This window comes from Paracoccidioides brasiliensis, assembly GCF_000150735.1.
Source record: "Paracoccidioides brasiliensis Pb18 unplaced genomic scaffold supercont2.3, whole genome shotgun sequence".
NCBI lineage: Eukaryota > Fungi > Ascomycota > Eurotiomycetes > Onygenales > Ajellomycetaceae > Paracoccidioides > Paracoccidioides brasiliensis.
This window is the reverse complement of record NW_011371360.1, coordinates 3,135,302-3,157,871: the sequence shown is the minus strand read 5'-3', so window position 1 is coordinate 3,157,871 and position 22,570 is coordinate 3,135,302. Positions and strand designations below refer to the sequence as shown.

General features: G+C 46.4%; 7 protein-coding genes across 7 annotated transcripts; 4 read left to right on the top strand and 3 right to left on the bottom strand.

Moving 5' to 3' along the window:
* Positions 1-842: 842 nt before the first annotated feature.
* On the bottom strand, positions 843-3,347 carry PADG_03342 (uncharacterized protein; the record flags this gene model as incomplete). Its single annotated transcript, XM_010760060.1, has 4 exons — positions 843-1,030; positions 1,119-2,263; positions 2,315-3,017; positions 3,110-3,347. The coding sequence occupies 4 exons, from the start codon at positions 3,345-3,347 to the stop codon at positions 843-845; spliced, it is 2,274 nt and encodes a 757-aa protein (XP_010758362.1).
* A 2,249-nt stretch (positions 3,348-5,596) lies between these two features.
* On the top strand, positions 5,597-6,709 carry PADG_03340 (uncharacterized protein; the record flags this gene model as incomplete). Its single annotated transcript, XM_010760528.1, has 1 exon — positions 5,597-6,709. The coding sequence occupies one exon, from the start codon at positions 5,597-5,599 to the stop codon at positions 6,707-6,709; it is 1,113 nt and encodes a 370-aa protein (XP_010758830.1).
* Positions 6,710-7,026: 317 nt separating this feature from the next.
* PADG_03339 (uncharacterized protein) lies at positions 7,027-9,045 on the bottom strand (the record flags this gene model as incomplete). The annotated part of the gene is made up of 1 exon (XM_010760527.1): positions 7,027-9,045. One exon carries the CDS (start codon positions 9,043-9,045, stop codon positions 7,027-7,029), a length of 2,019 nt encoding a protein of 672 aa, XP_010758829.1.
* A 1,326-nt stretch (positions 9,046-10,371) lies between these two features.
* PADG_03338 (uncharacterized protein) lies at positions 10,372-12,093 on the bottom strand (the record flags this gene model as incomplete). The annotated part of the gene is made up of 3 exons (XM_010760526.1): positions 10,372-10,442; positions 10,526-11,417; positions 11,482-12,093. The coding sequence occupies 3 exons, from the start codon at positions 12,091-12,093 to the stop codon at positions 10,372-10,374; spliced, it is 1,575 nt and encodes a 524-aa protein (XP_010758828.1).
* Positions 12,094-12,837: 744 nt separating this feature from the next.
* Positions 12,838-15,870, top strand: PADG_03337 (uncharacterized protein; the record flags this gene model as incomplete). The annotated part of the gene is made up of 4 exons (XM_010760059.1): positions 12,838-13,117; positions 13,340-14,561; positions 14,681-15,661; positions 15,756-15,870. 4 exons carry the CDS (start codon positions 12,838-12,840, stop codon positions 15,868-15,870), a joined length of 2,598 nt encoding a protein of 865 aa, XP_010758361.1.
* A 900-nt stretch (positions 15,871-16,770) lies between these two features.
* PADG_03336 (uncharacterized protein) lies at positions 16,771-19,447 on the top strand (the record flags this gene model as incomplete). Its single annotated transcript, XM_010760525.1, has 2 exons — positions 16,771-19,029; positions 19,133-19,447. The coding sequence occupies 2 exons, from the start codon at positions 16,771-16,773 to the stop codon at positions 19,445-19,447; spliced, it is 2,574 nt and encodes an 857-aa protein (XP_010758827.1).
* Positions 19,448-20,582: 1,135 nt separating this feature from the next.
* On the top strand, positions 20,583-21,407 carry PADG_03335 (uncharacterized protein; the record flags this gene model as incomplete). The annotated part of the gene is made up of 1 exon (XM_010760058.1): positions 20,583-21,407. The coding sequence occupies one exon, from the start codon at positions 20,583-20,585 to the stop codon at positions 21,405-21,407; it is 825 nt and encodes a 274-aa protein (XP_010758360.1).
* Between the last annotated feature and the right edge of the window lie 1,163 nt (positions 21,408-22,570).

The following is a 22,570-nucleotide window of genomic DNA, read 5'->3' as shown; positions in this document are numbered from 1 at the left end:
GCTAGAAGCTGTCAACAAATTTAAAAAAAATATATATATATTTAATATGGGAAATTCTAATTACTTGATTTCATGATTTATTAATTAAAATGAAAAGTGATATATTGAATAATGAGATGCATTTAGTGATGAATTATGTTAATAACTTTTTATTTTTATAAAGTTACTTTTATTTTTATTAGTACTGTGTATAATCAGCTGATATTCTTTAATTAGCTAAATAAAAACTTTAATTAATGAAATTTGTCAGTTATGAAAAATATCTAATTATATAATATTTGATCTTGCTGCTTTGCTGTTTAACTCTTCTTACTAACATCAATTACTCAGGTAACTAACTAAACTAGTTAACTAGTTAGTTACTGACAGCTGCTTAAATCGTAAGACCTGATGAAACTCTCTTAAGTATAATCATAGCAGACAAAGCTCAGTCTGTAGTATTAACAGTCTCACTTGCAGTTGCTCATTATCTATTCTTCAACTGTATGAAAGTTGACTTGCCTTCTCAGCACTGAAATTATAAGTAGCTAATTATACAAAGATGATGTGATATACCACCTGAATTAATATTACGGAGAAAATAATGCAGACTCTTAAGTTGATAAAAGACACAAACCCTTCTCGCGTAGATGCAAAATGAAACAATGCTATAAGAAAGAAAAAAATGCAGCAAAGAAAGGAGGATATCAATCTACAAGAGTAAATAGTATGGCTTAAGACATATATAGATTGTAGAAATTTGATCAGGAAATGAGGAAACCTCCGGAAACAAAACACCAGAACGGAGGACTTCCCATAAAACCATCAGGTTGAAATTCATACTGATGCTATAGTATCAAACATTAAAACTTCTCTATCAATCGTTTGCGGACCGTCCACATGCGAGCTCTCTTTCCGAATATATACATCGGAATCGAGGCGAGCATGCAGGCGATATGAATGCCACCCAATGCGACGAAAACATCGCGCGCTCCATCAGCTTTCAGCCATTGAACGAAGAACAACGAAAACACGAAACCGTGCAACACGTCTATGAGTTGAAAAGAGTTGAAAACCTGTTAGCAAGTGGTTTGATTTTGTGAAGGAATTTGTTTGATGCGTAGAAACTGTCGACTTACTTTTGCAAAAATTCAGCGTAACCAGAGCCTCGCCAGCGTATTGACGGTAGCTGTCGACGCAAAAGGTGATGGCAGTGGTACTTCCGACAGAGCATCCAAAGGAGAGTATGCCGAAGAAAACGGTGGGGATGATCCACCGGTCTTTTTCTTGAGCACTCCATCCAAAGCCCATGAGGCCCATAGCTGTCGTAATTGTAATTGGCACAGCCATTACAAGGCGAAACTCGGGCTCATACACCCCACCGTTTCGGCGTGTCATGAACCGGACGATAATATCCGAAACTTTGCCCGCAACTGCTGTCCCAAAGATGCCACCGACAAAGGGGGAAATATATACGAGGCCTGTTGCGAGCGCGGAGAAATTATAACTATCTTTATCTCGATAAATTTCTGCCACAGCTTCCGACAGGACGATCAGCCATCCAACGGAGAGCGCATAGACCATAGATGACCACAAGACAGCAGGGTAGGCGAAAAGGAGGAATGGACGGATCATGACGCGCAGCCACTTATCCTGGGAGAGGAGTCCATTCCAGACACGAAGAGACTGGATATATCCCTGAGGAGGACTAGCCTGGAGATTGCTCGTGTAGGGGTGGATTGAAGGAACCGATGAAGAGGAGGGTGCAGCGGATCGATCCCGACGAGAAGCTGATACGAAACTAGATGCTTCAATATCCGCACTTTCGCCTCGTAGACTTGAATCATTAGGTGCGCTAGTGTGATCGTCGACCAGTAAAGAAGGTTGCAGCTGAGGTCCCTCTCCGACGTGATCCTTTTCCTCTGGAGCGGGTCTGTCCGTATTGGCAGTTGAAGATTTATGTATGTGAGCATGGGCTGTCCCATCGTCATGACGATCCTCTCCCCCCTTGGCCTCACTTTTCTCTTGCATATCCTCCACAAAATCGACGCGGGCTTGCGTACGTTTTGACGATCTTTGCGGCATCAGTGCATTTTGATCCTTTTCCACCGAAGGGGTTAAAGGATTTGAAGGTCGTCCTCGACGCCCGGAAGTCACTAGGTCAGACAGACTCCGGCGATAGGCAGGACGCTTGTGGCGGGGACGCGGAGTCCGATCCCAAAAACTCTCCGGAACAAATAAAAACACCAAAACAAGGCCAAACCCAACCGTTATTGCCACAATCCTGTAAAATGAGCCAGATATTCTGTATAAACTTAAGGAGGAAGGGGCTCACCAAAATACCCAGCGCCAACCCAATCTCTGTGTTATCGCAGCGCTTACCAAGGGCACCAAATTTTTCCCACCCAATAATAGGAGAGTGTAAATCCCAACACGATATGCACGCTCATGCAAAAAGAAAATTTCCGCAATTGTAGCAGATGGAAGGCACTCAACGGGGCTGACAGCGATGCCCTGAAAAATTCGTGCTAGAAGCAAGCTCGTATAATTGGGAGAAACGGCACACCAAATTGCTGAAACAATAAACATAGCAGAGCCCGAAATATAAATGGGACGTTTGCCGTAAAGAATTGCCGTTGGGGACATAATCACTGAGCCCAGGCCAAGGCCCAACATATATAAGCCAGTGGTCAATGCCACTTCATGTGAGGTAATACCAAAAGATTCCGACACATCGTTATATGCAGCAGCCAAAATGGGCGTCATGCCTCCTCCAATCATGGAATAAAAGCCCAGGGACATCAGGGACAGATCACGACGCCAAGCGGGCCAGTTAAGCGGATCGTTAAGTGAATCGTCCGGCTGAGGGTCTAGCACAATCGCGCCATCGGCTGTCCGCTTTTTCTGGGGGACCGGAGTACGAGAGGAGGATCGAGAGGGAGGATACGGGGAAGGGAAAGATGACGCAGACGTTCTTGCAGGCTGCTGTCGAAGTCCAAGGGGCTCGTTTCTGTTGGAAGCGAGTAAAAGCACCGTACCTATTTACAAGCAAAATTAGAAAGAAAGAAAAAAAAAATTTTTTTTTCTGGGTTGGGAACGCTGCATACAACGCATTTTTTGAAATACTTACCAGGCACCTCCTCAGTCTCCTTATCATTGAGAATACCCAGAGACCACTTCTCCCGTTGTGGATAGGGATCATTCAGCGCATCAGATCCATCCTCTCTGCCACCAGTCTTTATTCCCAGTAGCTTCTTCCATCTAACTTTATTTTGGACTGGATGGTCCGAGTCATTGGCTGCAGATTCATCAATATCGCCAGAAGTTAGTGTCAAGGAGGGGCGAGGCGGTGTTGGATCAGAAGACATGAGGAATGCGTCAAGTCTAGCCTTTCATATAGCGAGTGTCCTAGCGTCGTACTGTTCTCACTTAACAACGGGGCATCGATGAATGTGTTGTGAGGAGATCGGGGGAACAGAGACCAGGAAAAATACACGATCATCAATGAAACGGGGATCCGGAGAGAAAAGAGGATATTCACGGATCTCAAATTTAAAAAAAAGCAAAAAGCGTTTTTATAAAATATTTGAGGTGAGATGCCCCCAAGGAAACGCAATTGAGGCGGGCCAGTTAACGGGAAAGGCTGCACACCGTGCAAGATATCTCGAAGTACACCACCAGGAGATTAACGTGGGAAACGAGGGAAAGAGGAAATATGATGGAACCACAGTCGCGAGAAAAAAGAAATGAAAAATGAAAAATGAAAGAAAAAGGAAAAAGGAAAAAGGAAGAAAGGAAGAGAGAGAGAGAGAGAGAGAGAGAGAGAGATAGAGAGGAGGGAGAGGATGAATGAAGTCGGCGGAGGGAAGGAGATAAATATAAATCATTGTTAAAATGAGGTTTTACCGGTCCCAAGAGATTTGCCGCTGCGGGAGATGGCGCAGCGCTGGGAAAGCTCGGGCAGAGCCACCCTCGGGATGAGCTTGTGACTTGGACTTGGCTGTAGCTTGGTCCATTGTATTGTATCCACCGAGTCCCCCCATCCACAGCAAGAAGTGCTAACTAGGTGCTCATGATAAATTGAGTAGATTATGTGCCAGCTGGAGACTCGGAGTAAATCAACGATCTGTTGGTTAATACAAGCTCCTTGGCTCAGCCTTGGGCCAGTTATAAGAACTCTAGCCCACATGCTTTCACGTGATATTTGAAGCTGGGTTCTCTCGCCCTTCTGCCTGGCAAACGTAACTACGGGTTGTCAGAACCGAGCGCTAGTTACAGCATGTAGAAACCGATCTTTTGCCCCTGCTACAGACGTTGAGGGACGTCTATATGCACCTTGACTCCGCGGGTATCTATCTTGCCGCCCAAGGCACTCCAATGTGAGCATTGGTGGACACCCGCATCGCTTATCTGCAGGCTGCGGCTAGAGAGCCACAGTTTGATCTGCTGACTCGGGGGCATGCAGGGACTAATCACCGCCGCTGCGTGAGGTATGCTCCTCTCATCCATCATCTGATAGAGTTCTCCGGCATGATGCGGTCATTGTGTATGGTCGGGGTGGTTGTCTCCTCCAACCTAACGCTCAATTTCTCTTCACGAAATAGCCTTCATTGGCGCTGTCACGCTTCGTTTTGCTTCCTTTGTTTCAACCCCTTTCTTAAAATGTTTTGCTTGCGTTGTGCGTAGGTGATTGCATCTCAGCGACGCTGGCTGGTGGCTGCATGCAGGAATCCCGCAGCTGTTCCAGGATATCTCAACTCATAAGACATGTCAACCCTCTCTTGCCTTGCGTTAGCGGAGTTGAACGTACTCAACTTACCAACTTGAGCTATCTATAAGTTAGAGAATATTTCCCCAGGTGTGATGTCGTGTTTCTTTCAGTTATTCGATGTGTATAGTAGGTCCTCGCAGGACGTACCTCTTCTTGCGTTTTTAGCTCACCTGATAATGATACCCAAGCCATACTGAATCAGATAGAAGAATCACGAGCGATTGAATCAGAAGTCAAGAGAGATGAAAAACTCAGCTCAATGCCTCGATCAAACTACACGAAAGGTACATACACCCTTTGCTTCTGGTGGATGAGTGTCGTCGCTGCTCAGTCAGCCGCGAGTTGACCTCCACACCAACAACACGACGACTTGACTCTCTCAGGACTCCCAAGAGAACATGACTGTGGCTTTTCGCGATGCATGATTTCTTTCTTGTCATGTACTGCTGCTATCTCATATATATATTTCTGTCTTCTAGTTCTTCTATTTTCTTCTACTTACAATACTCTATATGCTGTATTGTTACTCGCCTCCCTATCTGTTCATCAAGTGGACTCTTAAGAGCTGTACATTTCCGGTGAGGATATATATTCTCTCCCTCCAGCTCCACTCATATCCAGATAAATAGATACATCTCCATCCTAGTAAGAACAGAACTCCTTTAGGCTTCATCCTTTGCGGCACCTCTGTGCACATGCTTAATTTGTCAACCGCTCCAGCACCAATAACCTCCATCACCCGCAAAACTCGCACTTGATAGAGCCAACATATACCGCAGCCACTCAACTCCTATGGCTACCCGATTCTACTGAATTTGCAATCTCGGATGCCTCCTCACGCGTCAAATGGTCGTCTTCCGTCTTCCAAATATCCTGCGTAGGAACAAACGACCACAGACAACAGCTACTGTTTCAACTTCTCCCGCTCAAATGCCAGACGGTGACAGCCCGCTGCAAGGGAGCCATCAAGATAAATCACCCTATCCTCCCCATCCAAATAACCAGAAACAGTCCTGGACATTTAGATATCTCTCCTCCGCTTTGTCGGGAAGTGTTGGATGGACTGTACCTGCTATCGATCTATCTATCTCCTCTATGCCCATCGCAAAACCTGCAAATGATACCGGCGACAACATATGCAGACTTCCACCCTCAGTAAAGAGACAACTCTTCGATTCAACCATCAAGACCCCCACAAGAAACACAGACATACCTCTCCCAACCATAATCCACCCCAACAGTCCCTTATCCCCTTCGTCGTCTTCACTGTCATCCACCTCCCCAACACGAACCAAACCATACTCTACCCGCTCCACCTGCTCCACCCACCGCCCAACGCAAGTAAAACCAATTCTCAAAACAGCAATCTCAGAAAGCCTCCCACACAACAACCGCCACACCTCCCAATCAGACACCCAAGCCAACACATCTAGGAACGTCTTCTTGACACTGAACGATGTTTCCAACTTGGATGAGACGGTCCCCCCACCTCGGCGCTTTTCCACCAGTCAATCGCCCTCCACTCATATGAGCCGCCATTCATTGTCATTCACCTCGTTACACTCGCTGGTATCTCTAGATGATCCCGATCAGATCACTGAGACAACCGTTGAGCCTCCTTTTGATAATCAAGAGGCCAAAGTTGAGAAAGCGCAAAGAGGGGTGATGGATAAGAAGCGCGCAAGCAGTTGCGGTGGGGGGCCTGGTGAAAATGTTGGTATGGGTACGGAGATCGGGGCACGTGGGGCATCAGATTCCTGCGCTATCAACCGCAAAGCAAAAAAGATGAAACAAAAGATGGTGCGGTTTGATCATGTTGATGTTCATCCGTATGAGGTTGAGCGGAGTGGGGAATCTTGTTTGAGCTTCTACAACGAGCAGTTTGTGGTTCCTGTGCTTGATCTCGATCTTGACCTAAAGGAATATGTGGTTGATATTCCGGATATAATTGAGAGGTGAATGAAGCATTGAACACGTGGATCCCTGGAGGACACCTGGAGGATGTAAGGTTTATTATTTGATGGGTTTGTGTAGATCATGTTTTTATTTTCATGTTTCCTTAAAGATTTAATATCGGGCAACCGCACTGAATTTTCTTCCCTTGCGTTGATTATTGTATTTTATTTTATTTCCTTCCTTCATTTTGTAGCTATTGCTTGCGTTCAGGGTGGAATGTACATTAATCATTAAGACATGGATCTTCACTAATAAATACACCACATACAACACGAGATACAAAAGAGTCACTGCATCCTTGCCATCACTGCGTCACTAAATCACATTCTCTTCATAGTGAGGTAATCATCGTCGTCCCGAGAACACAGACCTGGAGATGACAGTGAAGCCGCCGTGGGGCTGCTAGGTCCAAAACTGGAGAAGAGTCCTCCTGAGAGCCTCTCAGACGATGGAGTCGTAGCAGTGATGGGTGATGTTGTCGGCATTATCGCCAACTTCGACGTAATGGGCGGCCGGAAATCTACTACAATCCTCGTCCTTTCAAAACAAAGCTCCTTAAGCTGGTCCCACGTTGCGCCGTTTCCAATAGCGACGCGGAAATCTTGAATGGTCATGGGCGACATCCAGCTCCCAGTCCTGGGTTTGCTGGGGATGAGGACGTTTAGGACGTCCTCATAATCATCTAATGGGGTGGGAGGAGGTGATTTGGTCTCCCCATCGGCGATCACATCACTCTCATCATAGTAATCATCATGAATCTTGTTACCTGCGTCACTCATTGATCCCATCCCTAGCATCTTTACCTCAAGCTTCGGATTCTTCCCTGCCTTCTCCTTTTTCCACAATCCTGCAAAGTCCGTTGTTGGATATAGGTCCGGATATATTGGTATAACCCCTTCTGGAAGGTATATATGCAGAAACACCTGCGTCGCAACTAATGCCGTCTCTTCGCATACAGACCCGCTCTGGCAGATAGGAACGACGAAGTCATTGATGTGGCATAACCCATCCAGTCCCAGGGCGGCAGCTGTCTCTGGATACTTCCATTCACCACCTACGAACCGGGCCAGCCTCATGACGATATCACGAATGATTTTCGAACAGGGGCTGGTGCTGCTACTGTCGTGTTTAAAGGAAATGGGACAGTGAAAGAGGGTTGTTGCTCTTGCCGGATTACCGGGACAGGTGGCGCAGCGAGTATCTGTCGCTTCAAGGATGCTTCTTTCGTGAAATGCTGCAATGCGTTGGTAGTTTTCGTAGTGGAGTTGGCTGGCTGTGCTGGTGCCCGTGCCCGTGCCGTAGACAATAAGCATGTCCATTGGCCAGCTTGAGGTGAATATGAACATGGATAAGCGTTTTGGACGAGGTATTTCGTTAGGGTCGACGATGGGGACCCCACAGAAGACAACAAGACGAACAGATTGCATGCTCTCCAGGCTCATGTGGCGGTCTGATAAGATTCTGTTGCTTTGCTTAAGGGAGATCTGCTCATCCTCGCTATCATCGCATCTATTGTTATCGCTCTCACCCTGACGCATGATTCTGCCACTCAAGACGCCTTTTGAAATGGATTCTCTAGAAGAGATCCTAGATGTGGACCGCTTCCCATCGCCTTCCAGCCCCTTGAGAATCCCCTGGATAAATGAATCAATAGATTTCTCCACAAGCTGCTGGCACTCCCCATCCGGTTCGCATATAGGTACCGCCAGCACATTCACATATGTGTTTAGCTCTTCCTTATCCACCTCTCCATCCCTCTCAACAATCCCAATAGCCTTCATAATCTTCTCGTTCGTATCAAGGTCGTGCACCAGATGCGCAACAGCCATCATTAGTCCACGCATCCACTTCCCATCCTTCAACATCTCATAACCAGCCACCGAACAACACAGCGGACGATACACCAGAGCGCCCACTCCACCAGCACCATCGCCACACCCCGCACAGGCTCTCCCACAAAGCCCCAAAATCTCGTCATTAAAACGCGCAGCCAAATATGCCAACTCTTGGAACTGTGGCAACTCGCTCTCCGCCTTCTGGTAGAGACGGACAGCACTCCTCCCTTTCCCCTTTCCCCCCCACTTCCCCTCCTGCGTCAGCGGAGCCCTGGCACAGCTTTCAAAGAACTCCTTATGTATGGTCGCGTTGTCCGCAAAGGTGGCGTGTTTGAGCTCTTGATGGGTCAGGTCTGGTTTGCCGTAGAAGACGCTGAAGGTGACTGGGACTTCGCGCTTGCTATCGCGGGTTATTTGAGTGATTTCGGTCCCGGTGGTAGCGTTCTCCGAATTCACGGAGGGAGTGGTTGAGCGGCGCCGACGGCCAAATATAGATGGCGTCATATCTTTTATCCCCTTGCTTTGATGGTTTTTGTTTTATTTGTTCCTTGAGTGGACGGGAGGGAGTTGATATCCAGCAGCCGTTCTTTCTTCCCTGATTGATCCTTTCATATATTGGCCTCGCAAAGCTTTTTTATCGCGGATTGAGGATTGCCAACAGAAGATTTCGTGCGGTACACTCAAACGTAATCGAAAAATGGAATGCTTGCTTAGCTGTTGACGCGCAACTTTGAAGTTCTCGTAGATATAAAATAACAGTTGAGATAGTTGTTTATTAGTTCTGAGAGCCAGTTAAATATTGAGAAGTTCGGAGTTCCGTAGATATATCAGACAACGGTCCTGACCAAGGAATGTATGGTAAACGATGGAAGTAATTTTGGCCTTCTAATCTCTGTGGGTAAACTAGTAAAATGAGAGGTTTCTTTTTTTTTTTTTTTTTTAACAGACTGGTTAGGATATATTTGTTTTCTAATGGAAGATAGCTCTCCAGGAGGAAAAACAACTGAGAACACAACAGAGAGAGGCTGAAATAGAATTGGCTCAGGCAACAAGTGTGTAACAAGAAATCAACTATTACAGTGTATATATGCATGGTGTTGTTCCTGTAAGTACTTTTGAATACAGCTATGTGTGTAATAAAATAAACACGACTTGATCACAAATGGAGAAGACAAAGGAGGGATATAGTGACACAATCTTTCTTCTTCAAGGTGTAGAATATTTGCAAAGATTCTTCTGGGACACAGGAGGGAATAGTAAGAAAAAGGATTAAAGGTTTAGAGAACACAATACGTAGGAATGCGCGTAGGAAGAAGAGTCCATGCCAGCACGGGAATCTTTGCCATAGTAATAGTCCCATTCGGAAATCAATGCAAGCTTCTATTATTCTTTGCGGAGTAAGGTGAGGGAAAAAAAGGATCCTCTAAGGGCTCTCATGCCATCCAGAGCAGAGGATGAAAAAGGAAAGGAAACATGTACAGACCGCCCACAAATTCCGGTGGATGGCAAGCCAATGGTTTCACATGGGAAGAAAATAAAACCAAACTAAAACACGATAATAAACAAACAATATAAAAAGGAACAAATAAGTTAGCAGGATATCAAAATGGCGGCAAAATGTGAAAAAGACGGTTGTTAAAACCAGTCGGACGAAAAGGTTAGACAGTAAGTAGTTCCAGGACGCCAGCATATCTGATACGTGTGCCTTTATTTTTATGCAATACGGTCGTTTCGAGTTTCAAGGAGGAAGATGTAGGGAGACGAATGAAGCAGATATGGGAGTCCGATGTGGGCCGTTAAAATGAGGCTTGGCCAGACCTATCGCTTTATTCAAAGAACAAACGCCTCTAACATGTATATGAAACCAAAAATGAAGAACGCGATAGCACCACCAAAAGTAACTGTTCAACAAACATTGTCAGCTTTAGCATCATAGGGGAAGCAAAGGGTTTATTTTTATTTATTTTTTTTTTACGAGACTTACCAACGCGAATGCTCACTTTGCCTGCAACAGCCCGCCCCCCAATCACTGCCGCTGCGGTGCAAATTCCATGTCCAGTTATCGCACCACAAGTAACCCACCAGTAATCCTGGCCAGCAGCCATGGCAATTGTAGCGATCTGACTCCGATCACCCCACTCTCCAAGGAAAGTCATAACAAATGTCTGAACCCATGCGGGACTCAACAAGAGGGAAAACAAGTTGTTTATGCCAACCATGATATTTCCTACAGACCTACCGTGGGAGGGGGAGGCATCCCGGGATGATGCTGATGAGAGACTTTCGGGTGATGGAAGGCGGTGATTTGATGAGCGACTCTTACGCGGGACACGACCGGCTTCCAGCTCATAGGGACCGGCAGGCGAATGCCTTCCGGTTTGTCGTTGTTGGTGTTCTTTCTCCTCCAGTTCCATTTCTACCTCTTGCATCTCCTTTCCCACGCCCTCATCTGGCGCCATTTTCCTTGCTTCCAAAATCATCTTGAAGCCAAAAAAGAGGAAAAGGACACCGGCTACAATTTTGGTAAAGGATTTAGGTATGAGAGTAGGGACGGCGTGGCCAAGAATAGAGGACAACACCGTCATTGCGATAAGAGCAGTGAAGGAAGCCGAAAAGACCACCATGCGAGGATGGCGCATAGCCATCAACGCAGCAACAAGGAATGTTTTATCGCCCACCTCGGAAAATATAATCATGGTAAGGGAAAGGACAAACGAATGCAGAGGCTGTGCGAATTCGTTGCTAGGTCCAGCGTACGTGTCGTGAGATTTAGATGTCGGAGGAGCTGACTGGTCAAAACCCAGAGGCTTGCCAGATCGGCCGGGCGGTGTGGGCAGAGGAATACTGTGTGGTGATTCTGGTAAATCCTGGGGTTTCTATGAGAGGAGAGATAGATTAGTTGCGAATATGCGACTGAGCGTAATGAAAATTCTCCCTAACCTCCAAGACTTTATCTTTCTTCGAGTCACTAGCTTCTTTCTTCGGTTTAGTGATATCTCCAGGTGTGAACTTCTGCTGTTCACTGAGCGGCAATGGCGGAGCTGCTTTTGGGGGATCTGGCTTTTTCTCAATTCCAACCTTTACTTCCTTGGTCTTCTCGGAAACACCACCCTCTGTGCCCCTTGTGCCCTCCTTTGGCCCAGGTCGATTCGGATCATCCATGACCCCATCGTTAGAGGTAGGAATTGACGTTCCATCGGGGGCAACGTTTTCTAATGGGGCATCAGTCCCACCTGGTCTCACTGAGTTCTGCTTATCCGATAATTCTTTCAATATTTTGCGATCCCGGTCAGCATTTGTCTCCACCCAAGGTCCGGCATGTGGTTTCCCATCCTTCCCATCATATGGAACAGCAACAGCGCGTCGAGCTTTCAGTAATAGTTTATCAGTTAAATAGTCGGACGGAGAGGGAGCAGGTGTGTTGGCATCCTTCTTAGTCAGGGAATTAGAATCAGATTGACCTCCAGAATTCGGCAGGGGATTGGCCAAAGTAGACGAGATGGTCGGGATGAGAAAGAGTAGGAGGGGTGAATGGAGGGGTCTGATCTTCATGACGGACAGAGGAACGGAAGGCCTTAATAGAAAGCAAATAACAACCACCCGAATATGTTTCGATGACTGGCCAGGTGTTGTGTGGTTGTTGACTGGGGAAAACGGAGAAACCGGCCAAGTTAAAAGGACTTGAGCAATCAATCTATCAATGATATCCAGCAAGCAAGCTGGCAAGGATTGTTGCTAAACTTAACAGCGCAAGCGATTAGTCAAGGAATAATGAATACAGACAAAGGGACAAAACAGGCTCATCAGCGATAATAAGACAGAATTGAGAAGAAAAATAACATGGCATCCTTAGTAGTCAGGTTCGGAGTATCCTCAAAAACAACAATCTCAATGCAGATCGCGAGAAATTATCTAGAGAAATGTTAAACCAGGCAAAACATAGGAGAAGATCTGGGAGATTGTCAGCAACAGACAAAGGGAGACTTCAAACGGGGCCATAGCCTATATCCCAAATAGGATGCCGATCTTTGTAGTCATGTGACATAAGCACGCACCTCGCGTCGGATTAGTCAGCTAATGTACTGGCACTAGGGTTAGGGTTAGGGTTAGGGTTGTTACTTCCATCAACTGATTCAGTTGCTTCTTTTTTAGAGTTGGCTGAGCCGTTCCTGTTTAACCTTGCAAAAGAGACAGTCTGGCATTTGCCATCACCACAACAACAACTATGGTATCGTCTGCTCTTTGCTTTGGTATTCGCAGTCATTGAAACGCAAGCCGGGGGTCGATTCAGAGCAGATGGCTGTCAAGGCACGAGCCAAAGGGGGACGCGCCGCCCACTTGAAAAGCGCGTCCCAACAACCATCAACTTTGCGACGGTCGAGACGACTGCTAAGGAGTCGCAGTCGAGAACCCGAAAATACCCATGTGCTTGCGGCTCCATCTAAGTATTCTAATTCTTCATCCAAAGCCCCGTTCTCCCCATTGAACGAGGATGAATCTCGGCATCAGGCCGTACCCCACACCCCGACGAGGGAAAATCGCGGTGGGAAGGCAGTGTCGAAGTCTGGTAACAATGGTGTGTTTTGTCTTGTCTCCTATGCTCCTATGGAACATCCCTTTTACTCCTTCGGGCCGTGTTTCTCTAAGGAATTTCGGCTAGCGAATGAAATTTTCCCGATATTACCTGTTGTAGTGCTCCCCCAGTCGCATCTCTGGAGAAGAATTCTCTCATATCATCGTATCCTAATTGCGACACGACAAAGTTAGCACCATGAAGCTTACAATCGTGTTTTTGCAGAACTATCGCCTGTGTTTAAAACCCCTGCCAGGAATGCTGCCAATTTCAATACAAATCTTACCAGGCAGAACTCAAGGCGCAGCGAACGATCTATCCCGGAATCACCAGTCGACCACGGCAACATTACCGGCACAACTTTACTAGCCACTGACTCCGATCATGAGTCGCGAGATATGGATCCCAGCATCATGGTCGAAGCTTTGCCCGACCTGGAAACTTGGGCAAACAACGCTCTGCGGATTCTAGCTCCTCGCGTGTTTTCCTACACCAACGTGCTGAACAGCCTTGGTACATCCAGCTTTCGAGCAAGAGTCAAACGTGTAGAGCAGACATTTGAGACGCAAAAGAAGTGCTTTGGTGGCCAGCACTTCATCCCTATCGATGCTGCGGCAGAAATGCTGCCATCTCTAGAACATGTTCCATGGTATCCACACCTATATTTTCAGAAGGCCAACCTTGCCCAGCTCGCTTTGGACTTAATTCCTTTTCGTGGAAAAAACACTTCCTTTACGGAGGGCCACTTTTGGGAACTTGATGAATTATTTCCGACATTCTTCATCAGTTCGTTCGAATCTCAAGAAGATGACGAACTTCCCAAGCTAGGCCAGAGCGCTCTCCTGGCGGAAACTTTTAAGCTGGGGCTTGAAGTCCGCACCCAACTTGCCGTTATTTACCTTCGAAGTGAACAAGAATCATCCTCGAAATTTGATCCCTTCGAGCTGTTGGCTGAGGTTTTCATGGTGTCTACGGACGAAGGGGATGAAGTCGAAAAGCTAAGGGGTTGGCAACTTGATGGCCTTGACGCCGAATATGGCAAAATCTCCGACCAATTTCTTAATGAAACCCATGAACGTATGATGGCTATTCAAGAATGTTTTGTCTTTGGAGATGTCATCAATCCTGTTGATTTTGCGAAGCTGGAATCGGCGTTCCCTTGGTCGGACTTCGTCACCCAAGCAGCTAAATGGATCCGTATGAGGGTGGATGAGATTGATGAGAAACTAGAGGATCAATCTTCTCTTGACGAAGCTCTTGAGATGCTGCAAACTGAAGTTGATCGAAGATCAAGCCTTGATCAGCGGGTTATCTCTTCGTTGCGACAATCGACAGATTCAGTAGCTCAGCCCAAAAACACATTAGGAGATGAGGAGAAGGGAGTTGGGGAACCTCAGGAAATAGAACCCACAAGCACAAGGAAATCCATGTTCTCAATTGGAAAAGGGTAAGACATTTACGTATATGGGCTCAGAGATATTACCTTTTTTTTAACACTCAATTTTTCCCCCTCGAACTTAATATTTACTCAAAGCTTCCAGCATGGATACTGATTCTGTGTACTAGAATTTTCAAGTCTATGGCCTCCGTATCCCACTTGGTGAATCTCCAGACCCGCGTGGATTCATCTTTGGCTGGTCCCGCTCATACCCTGCACATTGATCATCCTTCAAAAAGTACAACGCACGAATCCTCTGTAGCTACGTCTGGAGATTCGTCGACTGCAGAAGCCAATATTGATGCAGAATCACCTCCACCAAGTGTATGTCGCAGTTCCCACCGGTCCAGCTCACGCCCATTGCGTCAGAGTGCCACCCCCTCCAAGCAGAGAGAACAAACACGACATGACGTAACTGAGAAGCAACCCGCTGCTGCTCTTTCTACACAGCAAATCGCACGTTTTAAAACCCCCCCTGCGGCATTTATCGATCGTCAAGATGATGCTCGCCGGTTATCCCCAATTGATTCAAGTCCATTATCATCCAGTAAAAGCCAGGTGAATGGCCGTTCCAGGAAACGTCAGGCTTCCGAGGTTGAGCAAAGCGATGACCATGTTGAAGAAGAAGATATATCCAGTGATGAAGAGGGCTTTGAAGTGGACACCCGCAATATCCCCGCTGAGAGAAAAAGGGCTTCGACAGCGAAACTGCAGTCTTCAAAACGGCGACGCACCGAGAACGAACAGCGCAACCCCTCTGAAGAACGCTCAACTGAGCAACGTGCATCTGCCACTCCACAAAAGCCATCCGAACGCCGGAGGAACAATCGTGCCAAATCCAGGTTGTTTGAGGCTGGAAACGAAGGGGAGGATGGACAGCCATCATGTGATCCTACCCAAATGGCTCGACGAATACGAAAACCTGGTGGTGGCAGGATCCCATGGTCGGTAGACGAGTGCAACCAGCTTAAAAATTTGATTATAGGATTTGGGCCGAAGTGGTCGAAAATCAAACATTATGACGACAGTTTGGAGGAACCGAAGCTGGGTCTTCGGGATCAAGTGAACCTTAAAGATAAGGCCAGGCAGATGTCTGTTGATTTCTATAAGTATGTACATACTTTTATCCTCCCGGTCCAAAATTACGTATATCGTTATTATGCTATGTCCAAAATACTAATCAGTGACTGATTAATTCATCAGAGCCGGCCAGCCGCTTCCTGAAAACTTCGAAAAGGTCCCCCTCAAAACCGAGGACAAACGCAAATTGCGAGATATGGGAGTAGCGGTTTTCGAAGATCTGCCTGACGATGAGTAAATCAATTGTCGTGTGGAGAAGCCGTGAGGATCCCTTCAATGATAGGTTCCCAAACCCCTTTTCTTGTGAAACACAATGTCCCTATTTCTATTATATTTTCCTATCCATACACAATATCTTAATGTTGCAGGATGTGTAAGACTTTCCCAGGAAGTTAGGGAATGGGAGGGATTATTCGCGGGCGTTACAGGAGCAAGGTTGGCTGGTGCTCTTAGTTTTTGGCTTTCGGTTGATGGATGATACCCATACCATACCTTAGTATGTTGCTTCTATGCTATTGCTTCAATGTTTCCAAGGTTCCTGTGATATCAATTAGGCGTTTTCCTTTCTTTGGGTGTTCTGCAACATTTTGTGATCCAAGAAAGGCAGCGGATGGAACCGCCTAATCATTTTCTCTACCTTGCTTCGTCAGTTGAAGTTCAACTAATTTGATGCTGCGTATGAAGTTTTTGACTCATCAAAAGCTCCGCTCCAATCACCGATGGATCCACTCTGGGGCTGAACGTCACGTGTATTTAAAAGTGGTGGATCAGATCACGCTAGTCCTGAGCAGTATTTTGCTAAGTCGCTTATGGTTAGACTACTCCAGATCCAACCTTGGAATGCGGCTGGTGACATGCTTAGTCACTCAAGGCGGCCTCAACTTCGAGCCGAGTTCCCCAATTAGGAAACAGGCACACAAAGTGCCTTCCTTGCGAAGGATTGCACCGTTTCCTTAGCCCCTCTATCCTTTTTGTATCGTCTTTGTTCCCGACCACCTTGGAACCGTCTTCACTTCTCTCATCTTCGTCGTGCGATTAGATCTCTTTATTGAGGCAGCATTGAGCTCCTCCAGGGGTTACGTAGTTACCGTCCGTTCTTCCAAGCTCCACAGGGAACTAGTTAGACAACCTCGACACCATGTCTCTGCGCGTTGACGACTCTAGGTCTCGCACCCGATCCAAATCCCCCAGTGGGCGGATTCGGGAACGCTCAAGGTCGCGTGGGCCGCGGGCACCGTCTCCTCCAAGTGAGAAAACCAAAAACTCCTCTAAAAAGTACTATGATTCGGACTCCGCAGAGGAGACCGTTTATGCTTCATCGCGGGCGAAGAAAAACTTCTCCTCGTGGGATGATAGATATCGACATTCGGAGATACACAAGGAGCCTGTTTCCAAACAACCTCCCGGTTACTACATATCAGATGAAGAGCAGATCTTTCGGATGCACACCAGGCCAGTAGACCCTCCTAGACCAGATGAATACCGATACCATTCAGACTATGACCTACGATATTCTAAGCAACCCGGGAGTCCCAGGCCAATATCAAAATACGAGCAGTATTCCGACTCGCTTACTGATTCAGAGGACGATGCATTGGCCTATGGGGAGATTCATCAAGCACACTCCGTGCCCAGTTACGAACGTTTGCGGGACAAGTATACCAAATCATCCAAGCAATATCATGATTCTGATTCTGTGGGAAGTTCATCCAAGTATAGCCGTCCCCTAGCCAAACTTCGAGGCGAAGAAATCCCCAATCCATCCCGCTACGATCACGATTCAAAATCTCATCCAAGCTATGCGCAACCTGAACATTACCGATATTCACAACCTCCCGTTCTTCATCAGAACTTACCTGGAACCGACCCTCCAAACAAATATGGTAATAACCAAAATCAATACCCAATTGACTGGGCGGAGGTTCCAGAGTGTGAACGTCCTGACTTTGTGCCTCCACGCGACTTCAATGCTCCTGCCGCCAGTTATGCTATACCTGATCCGTCTCCAGTGCCTCATGCTCCAAATTTAACAAGCCAGTATCCTCCGGCTTCCCAGAGCGGGCATAACCCACAACAATATGATACTATGCAAATACATTCGTCAAGGCGCCCCGCTCCAACCCCTACAACAGTTCGGGCGGCAGCTTCAGGCCATCATCGTGAGCACGCGAAAGATAGAACTCCAACAACCCAGCAATACTATGCCCAACCTCCTTCATTCCAATACGCGCAACCTGACCCCAATATCAGATACATTTCAAAGTCCGCACAGCCGTATACCCAAAGCTCCAAAAACCAATTCGTGAAACCGTACGCCCAAACTCCGGAAGCGAACTATATTGAAATCAAGCCCAAAAGCACAACCAGGCGCCCGCAGAGTTTGTCAATTTCTGCCTCCTCCAATGATCATATGGCTGTACCTGGTAGTTTTCCAGATGCCGGTCGTCCTCCTCCCAGTCCTCTACTCGAGCCTTACAAAGGAACTTACCAAAGCATATCTCCCATGCCATGGCCAACATCCGTGCCCTCCCACATGGACGAAGGCCTATCAGATCTTGAGCCATTGGACGGTAGTACAATCTCTGATACAGGCTTAGGGAAATTCAAGAAAAGCAAACACAAAGATGATTCCGGGAGCAAGTCAAACAGCATGTCAGCAACGGTAGATGCAAATATAAAATTAATTGCACCCGCAGGCGCCACCAAAAAAGTGTCCTTTTACGATCCGAAGCCTGACGCGAAGGAGTTGAAAGCCTCCCTGTCACATTCTAACGTCGATCCCAAACCCCTGCTTGACATTCTTCCTTATCTTACTTCTGATGACATACTCGCGCTTCGGGCCCAATATAAAAATATCGTCAAATTAGGCGGTAAGGGCATCAACATGGCTAAGCATATCAAAGTACACGTTCCAGGAAACTTTGGTAAAGTTTGCTATGCGACAGCGTTGGGGAGATGGGAGTCTGAAGCACACTGGGCCAATTTCTGGTACCGATCCAACAATTTACGTCGAGAGCTTCTCATTGAGTCTCTTATTGGACGATCGAATGCTGAAATCCGAGAGATTAAGAAGTGCTTTCGCGATAAGCGATATGGAGATGATCTTGAGCGGTGCATGAAAGCTGAGCTTAAGGCTGACAAATTTCGCACTGCTATCCTGTTAGCTCTCGGAGAAAGAAGACAGTCTAATACGGCATCCCTAGACCACTCGCTTATTCGTGATGACATATGTGATCTCCACCGTGCATTAATTTCTCGGGAAGGAGGGGAGACGGCAATGATACAAATTATCATAGTAAGGGGAGATGCCCATCTCCGTGAAGTTATCCATCTCTATGAAGATACGTACCACAAAAACTTTGCTAGAGAAATGATAAGCAAATCACAAAATTTAGTCGTAAGTCCATGTTCATATATAAACTTAACCTTTATTTCGTTCGCTTTCTATCTCATCTTCCATCCAGAAAAGCAAAAATGACACCTAACATTTGCTGTTCCAGGGCGAAACTCTTGTGCATGTGCTTAATGGAGCCCTAAACCGACCCATGCGCGACGCTCTGCTTCTCCACCAGGCCATTTCAGAATCAGGTATGGGTCGTGAGCGCGCCGAATTGCTGATTTCACGGCTGGTCCGTATGCACTGGGAGCCACTCCACCTAGAACGTGTCAAATCGGAGTACAAAAGACGATATAGGCAATCAGTCGAAGACGCCATCGACCAAGAAATCATTAAAAAGGATCATAAAGATTGGGCAGAGTTTTGCCTCGGGCTGGTTAAAAGCTCCAGGATTCATATTGCTAATGGAACAGCGTAGCTGTAAGGCAAAAGAAGTGATGCCAACTGTTATGAGTATGGATACAAAGACTTTTTTTTCTGGGGTGTGTGTGTGTGTGTGTGTGTGTGTGTGCAATCTTCGTCTTTTTGTACAATTTCCGATCTCTGTACGGAGTAGGATATTGTAGTTTGAAGTGCTGAGATGTCATGATCTCTTTATATATCAGATATTTTGTCATATTCATTTGGATTTTGCCACATTTCTATTCACTTTCTCTTTGATTTTTGTTTCTTGGTTTTGGTTATTACTTTCTTTTCTCTGCGATTTATCAATAATATGCCCCTTTCATCAGTTCGAATCAAAAATACTGTTGATTTTGCACTCAAACTTACTTCAAGTGTGGGTCAATGGTATGCATACCAGACACCGTGTCCAATGTCATTAAACACATTGGGAATATTGTGATTCAAGTGAAGCAAAACATGCATTCGTACATTGGTATCAAAAGCTGATTAACTACTTGCTTTCTTGCGGATCTGAGAAACTTGGAAGCCCATTATCCACCAACGTCCAAATAGAGCAGGCGGATTTAAGCTTAATCTTTATCCAAACCAACTCCCAAAACAATACTTTTTTTGTGGTTCACCTGTTCGCTTTTCCATGCCATGCTGAAGAACATGTTTTGATAACTCCGCCAAAAGTGCCCGCCACCATATCCCTCATGAAGGGTAAAATGCTAGTGTTCAAGGGCTAACTGCCATCTGGTGTTGATCAACCACTAACATCACGGCATAGGGCCAGACGACAACTTCAGTAGGCAAACGCCGAATAATCGGTGAGACTTTGCCAACAACTTTAGCTCGAGTTACTGTGATTCGGAACATAAACAGACTTGCGACAGAACTATAGGTTACAGGTGAGATCTTCGCTCGCGAGAGCAGGTGATCCTTGAAGGGAATCCCTGTCGCTAGTGCTCAGTGAGAGTACTAAATATCGACTTCGTCCTCTTCGCCAGCCTCCATTCTTTCAACAACAATATATCGCAGGAGGTTTTATCAGCAAGAAAGCTCAGCATCTCACACAAGCATTGTATTCAAACTGGTTGATTAGGAGAGAGGATAACATAATTATCCCCATAACTAATTAGTAGCGTATTGACTCGCTAAGGAAAGCCATGAACGTTGAATCACTCCCAGCATTCAAAGTGATACCATACATACCGTCATCCCAAAACGCTCCTCTGGATGCCCTCCTCCTCAAACTCTCCTCGTCTTGGACCTACTGCGGACCTCTCCTCAATCTGCCAAACCAGACTCTCCCACCCTCATTCTACACTTGGGCAGAGCAAACAGTTGTTGGCTCCCCTCTCCCTCACCTTATCCCGTTCCTCAACTTCGTCCACGAATTCCTCCTCAAAAACCACCTCTCTCACTACTGGATCACTATCAAAGCTTCTCAAGGCACTCACGAATTTGACATACCACGGTGGCATACTGATGACCTCTTTTACAGCAAGGGGGTTTCCAGTCCCACCAATCAGGCAGACGAAACGAAATGGAAACTAGCCACGACCATTCTTGGTCCTGGCACGCTCTTCCTTACTTCAACCACCCGCGCAAGACCTATTTACAACCAAATAAAACAATCCATTCGCGACGAAAATAAAGGACATATATGTTCACCTGTGAGATGTGTGGGGTGCGCCACAGCGGCGGAAACAGTCCGTCAGCGTTTAGCTGCTGAATTTCAAGATCATGGGTTTATACAGGCAGCGCCGGGCGAGTGCACATTTTTCCGTGTCGGGGATGAAGAAGGGGCTGTTCATTCGGAACCCCGGTGCCATGGGGACCGAATCTTTGTTAATGTGGTTCCTGGGCGGGAAGAGGAGTTGAGAGATCTTATGAAGAAATGGGATATGGAATTTCCGCGTGCTTGGTGCTTGGATTTACCGCTGCAGTTTGGAGATGGGAGTCAGGTTCGGGATATATGGGCGTATTGACGCGTTGGTCTATATGATATGTATGTATGTGGTGGCATCGTGACCAAGGCTTTTCACTGGTTTTCTTTAAAGCTTTGTTTCCCCTTGCCTCTGGAGCTAAGGCATTGTGCATCGGAATCTTGGCTTTCTTTCTTCAGGTTTTGTGGATGGCTGGCGTAGTTATTCTTTCTCCATTGCAACAGTACGTCCACATCAGGGTGGTCCAGGGTGCTAAGTTATTGAAAGGTTTTTAAGAAAGGTTGGTAGATTTACAAAACTGGTCCTAGAGGATCGATCTGCGTCCAAATTACAACTGAAATGCGAAGCCTTGAACGAACTCGGAATTCAACATGGACAAAGAGCCCAAGATGTCCGTCGCGGATATGTCCAAAGGCCTTGGGAAATCCGGGGGAAAGTCATGCTCGACTTTCAATTCGACACAATGGGCTGGGACGTGTACTGCAGGATTCATGGCGGTTCCTTGTGCGTCAAGGAACAAAGAGTTGATCCAGCACCTCAACTTCGTTAATATTTGTATATCCATTTTAGATACACACTCGCACGCAGCAGACGGTCGAATTCTATCGTCTCATGTTGCCTTCTTTCCAAGTTTTCTTCAGATTCAATCCTCCCACTCTCATGTTCTCAATGATCAATGGTTTTGGCTGCAATATCCTCCCGACTTTCTGGAACGTCATCAAAGTGTCATCATATGCATGTTTTACATATAACCATGCGTCGTTCCGTTAATAGCTGATAAACTCCATTCTTAAGGAGAAGCAAGCACGAAGCAAGAGCTGGTACTTCAGGTGGAACAACCGCCAATCCATTCGCGACTGAGGACATGCTTTAACAACAGGATGGATGCATAGAGCCGGACGGCTCTTCTCACCTTCGGAGTCGTCCTGTCAGATGTTAGCAGTGAAAAATCGACGTTGAGACTACGATCCAATTCAACGGGGACCCACGACCATTTCCTTCACAATCATTTGCTGCGGATTTAATGCCCTGACATAATGTGTGAGAGGGGATGTTGGTTCTTCAAGAGCAGCCATATTTTCCCGATTGATTAATTTCCATGAATGCACATGTACCTGATGAAAGTAAAGCATGCTTGAGCCAACTGCGACATTTGATTTCCAACATAAATCTACGATCATGACATATGGAAAGAGAGTCAAACA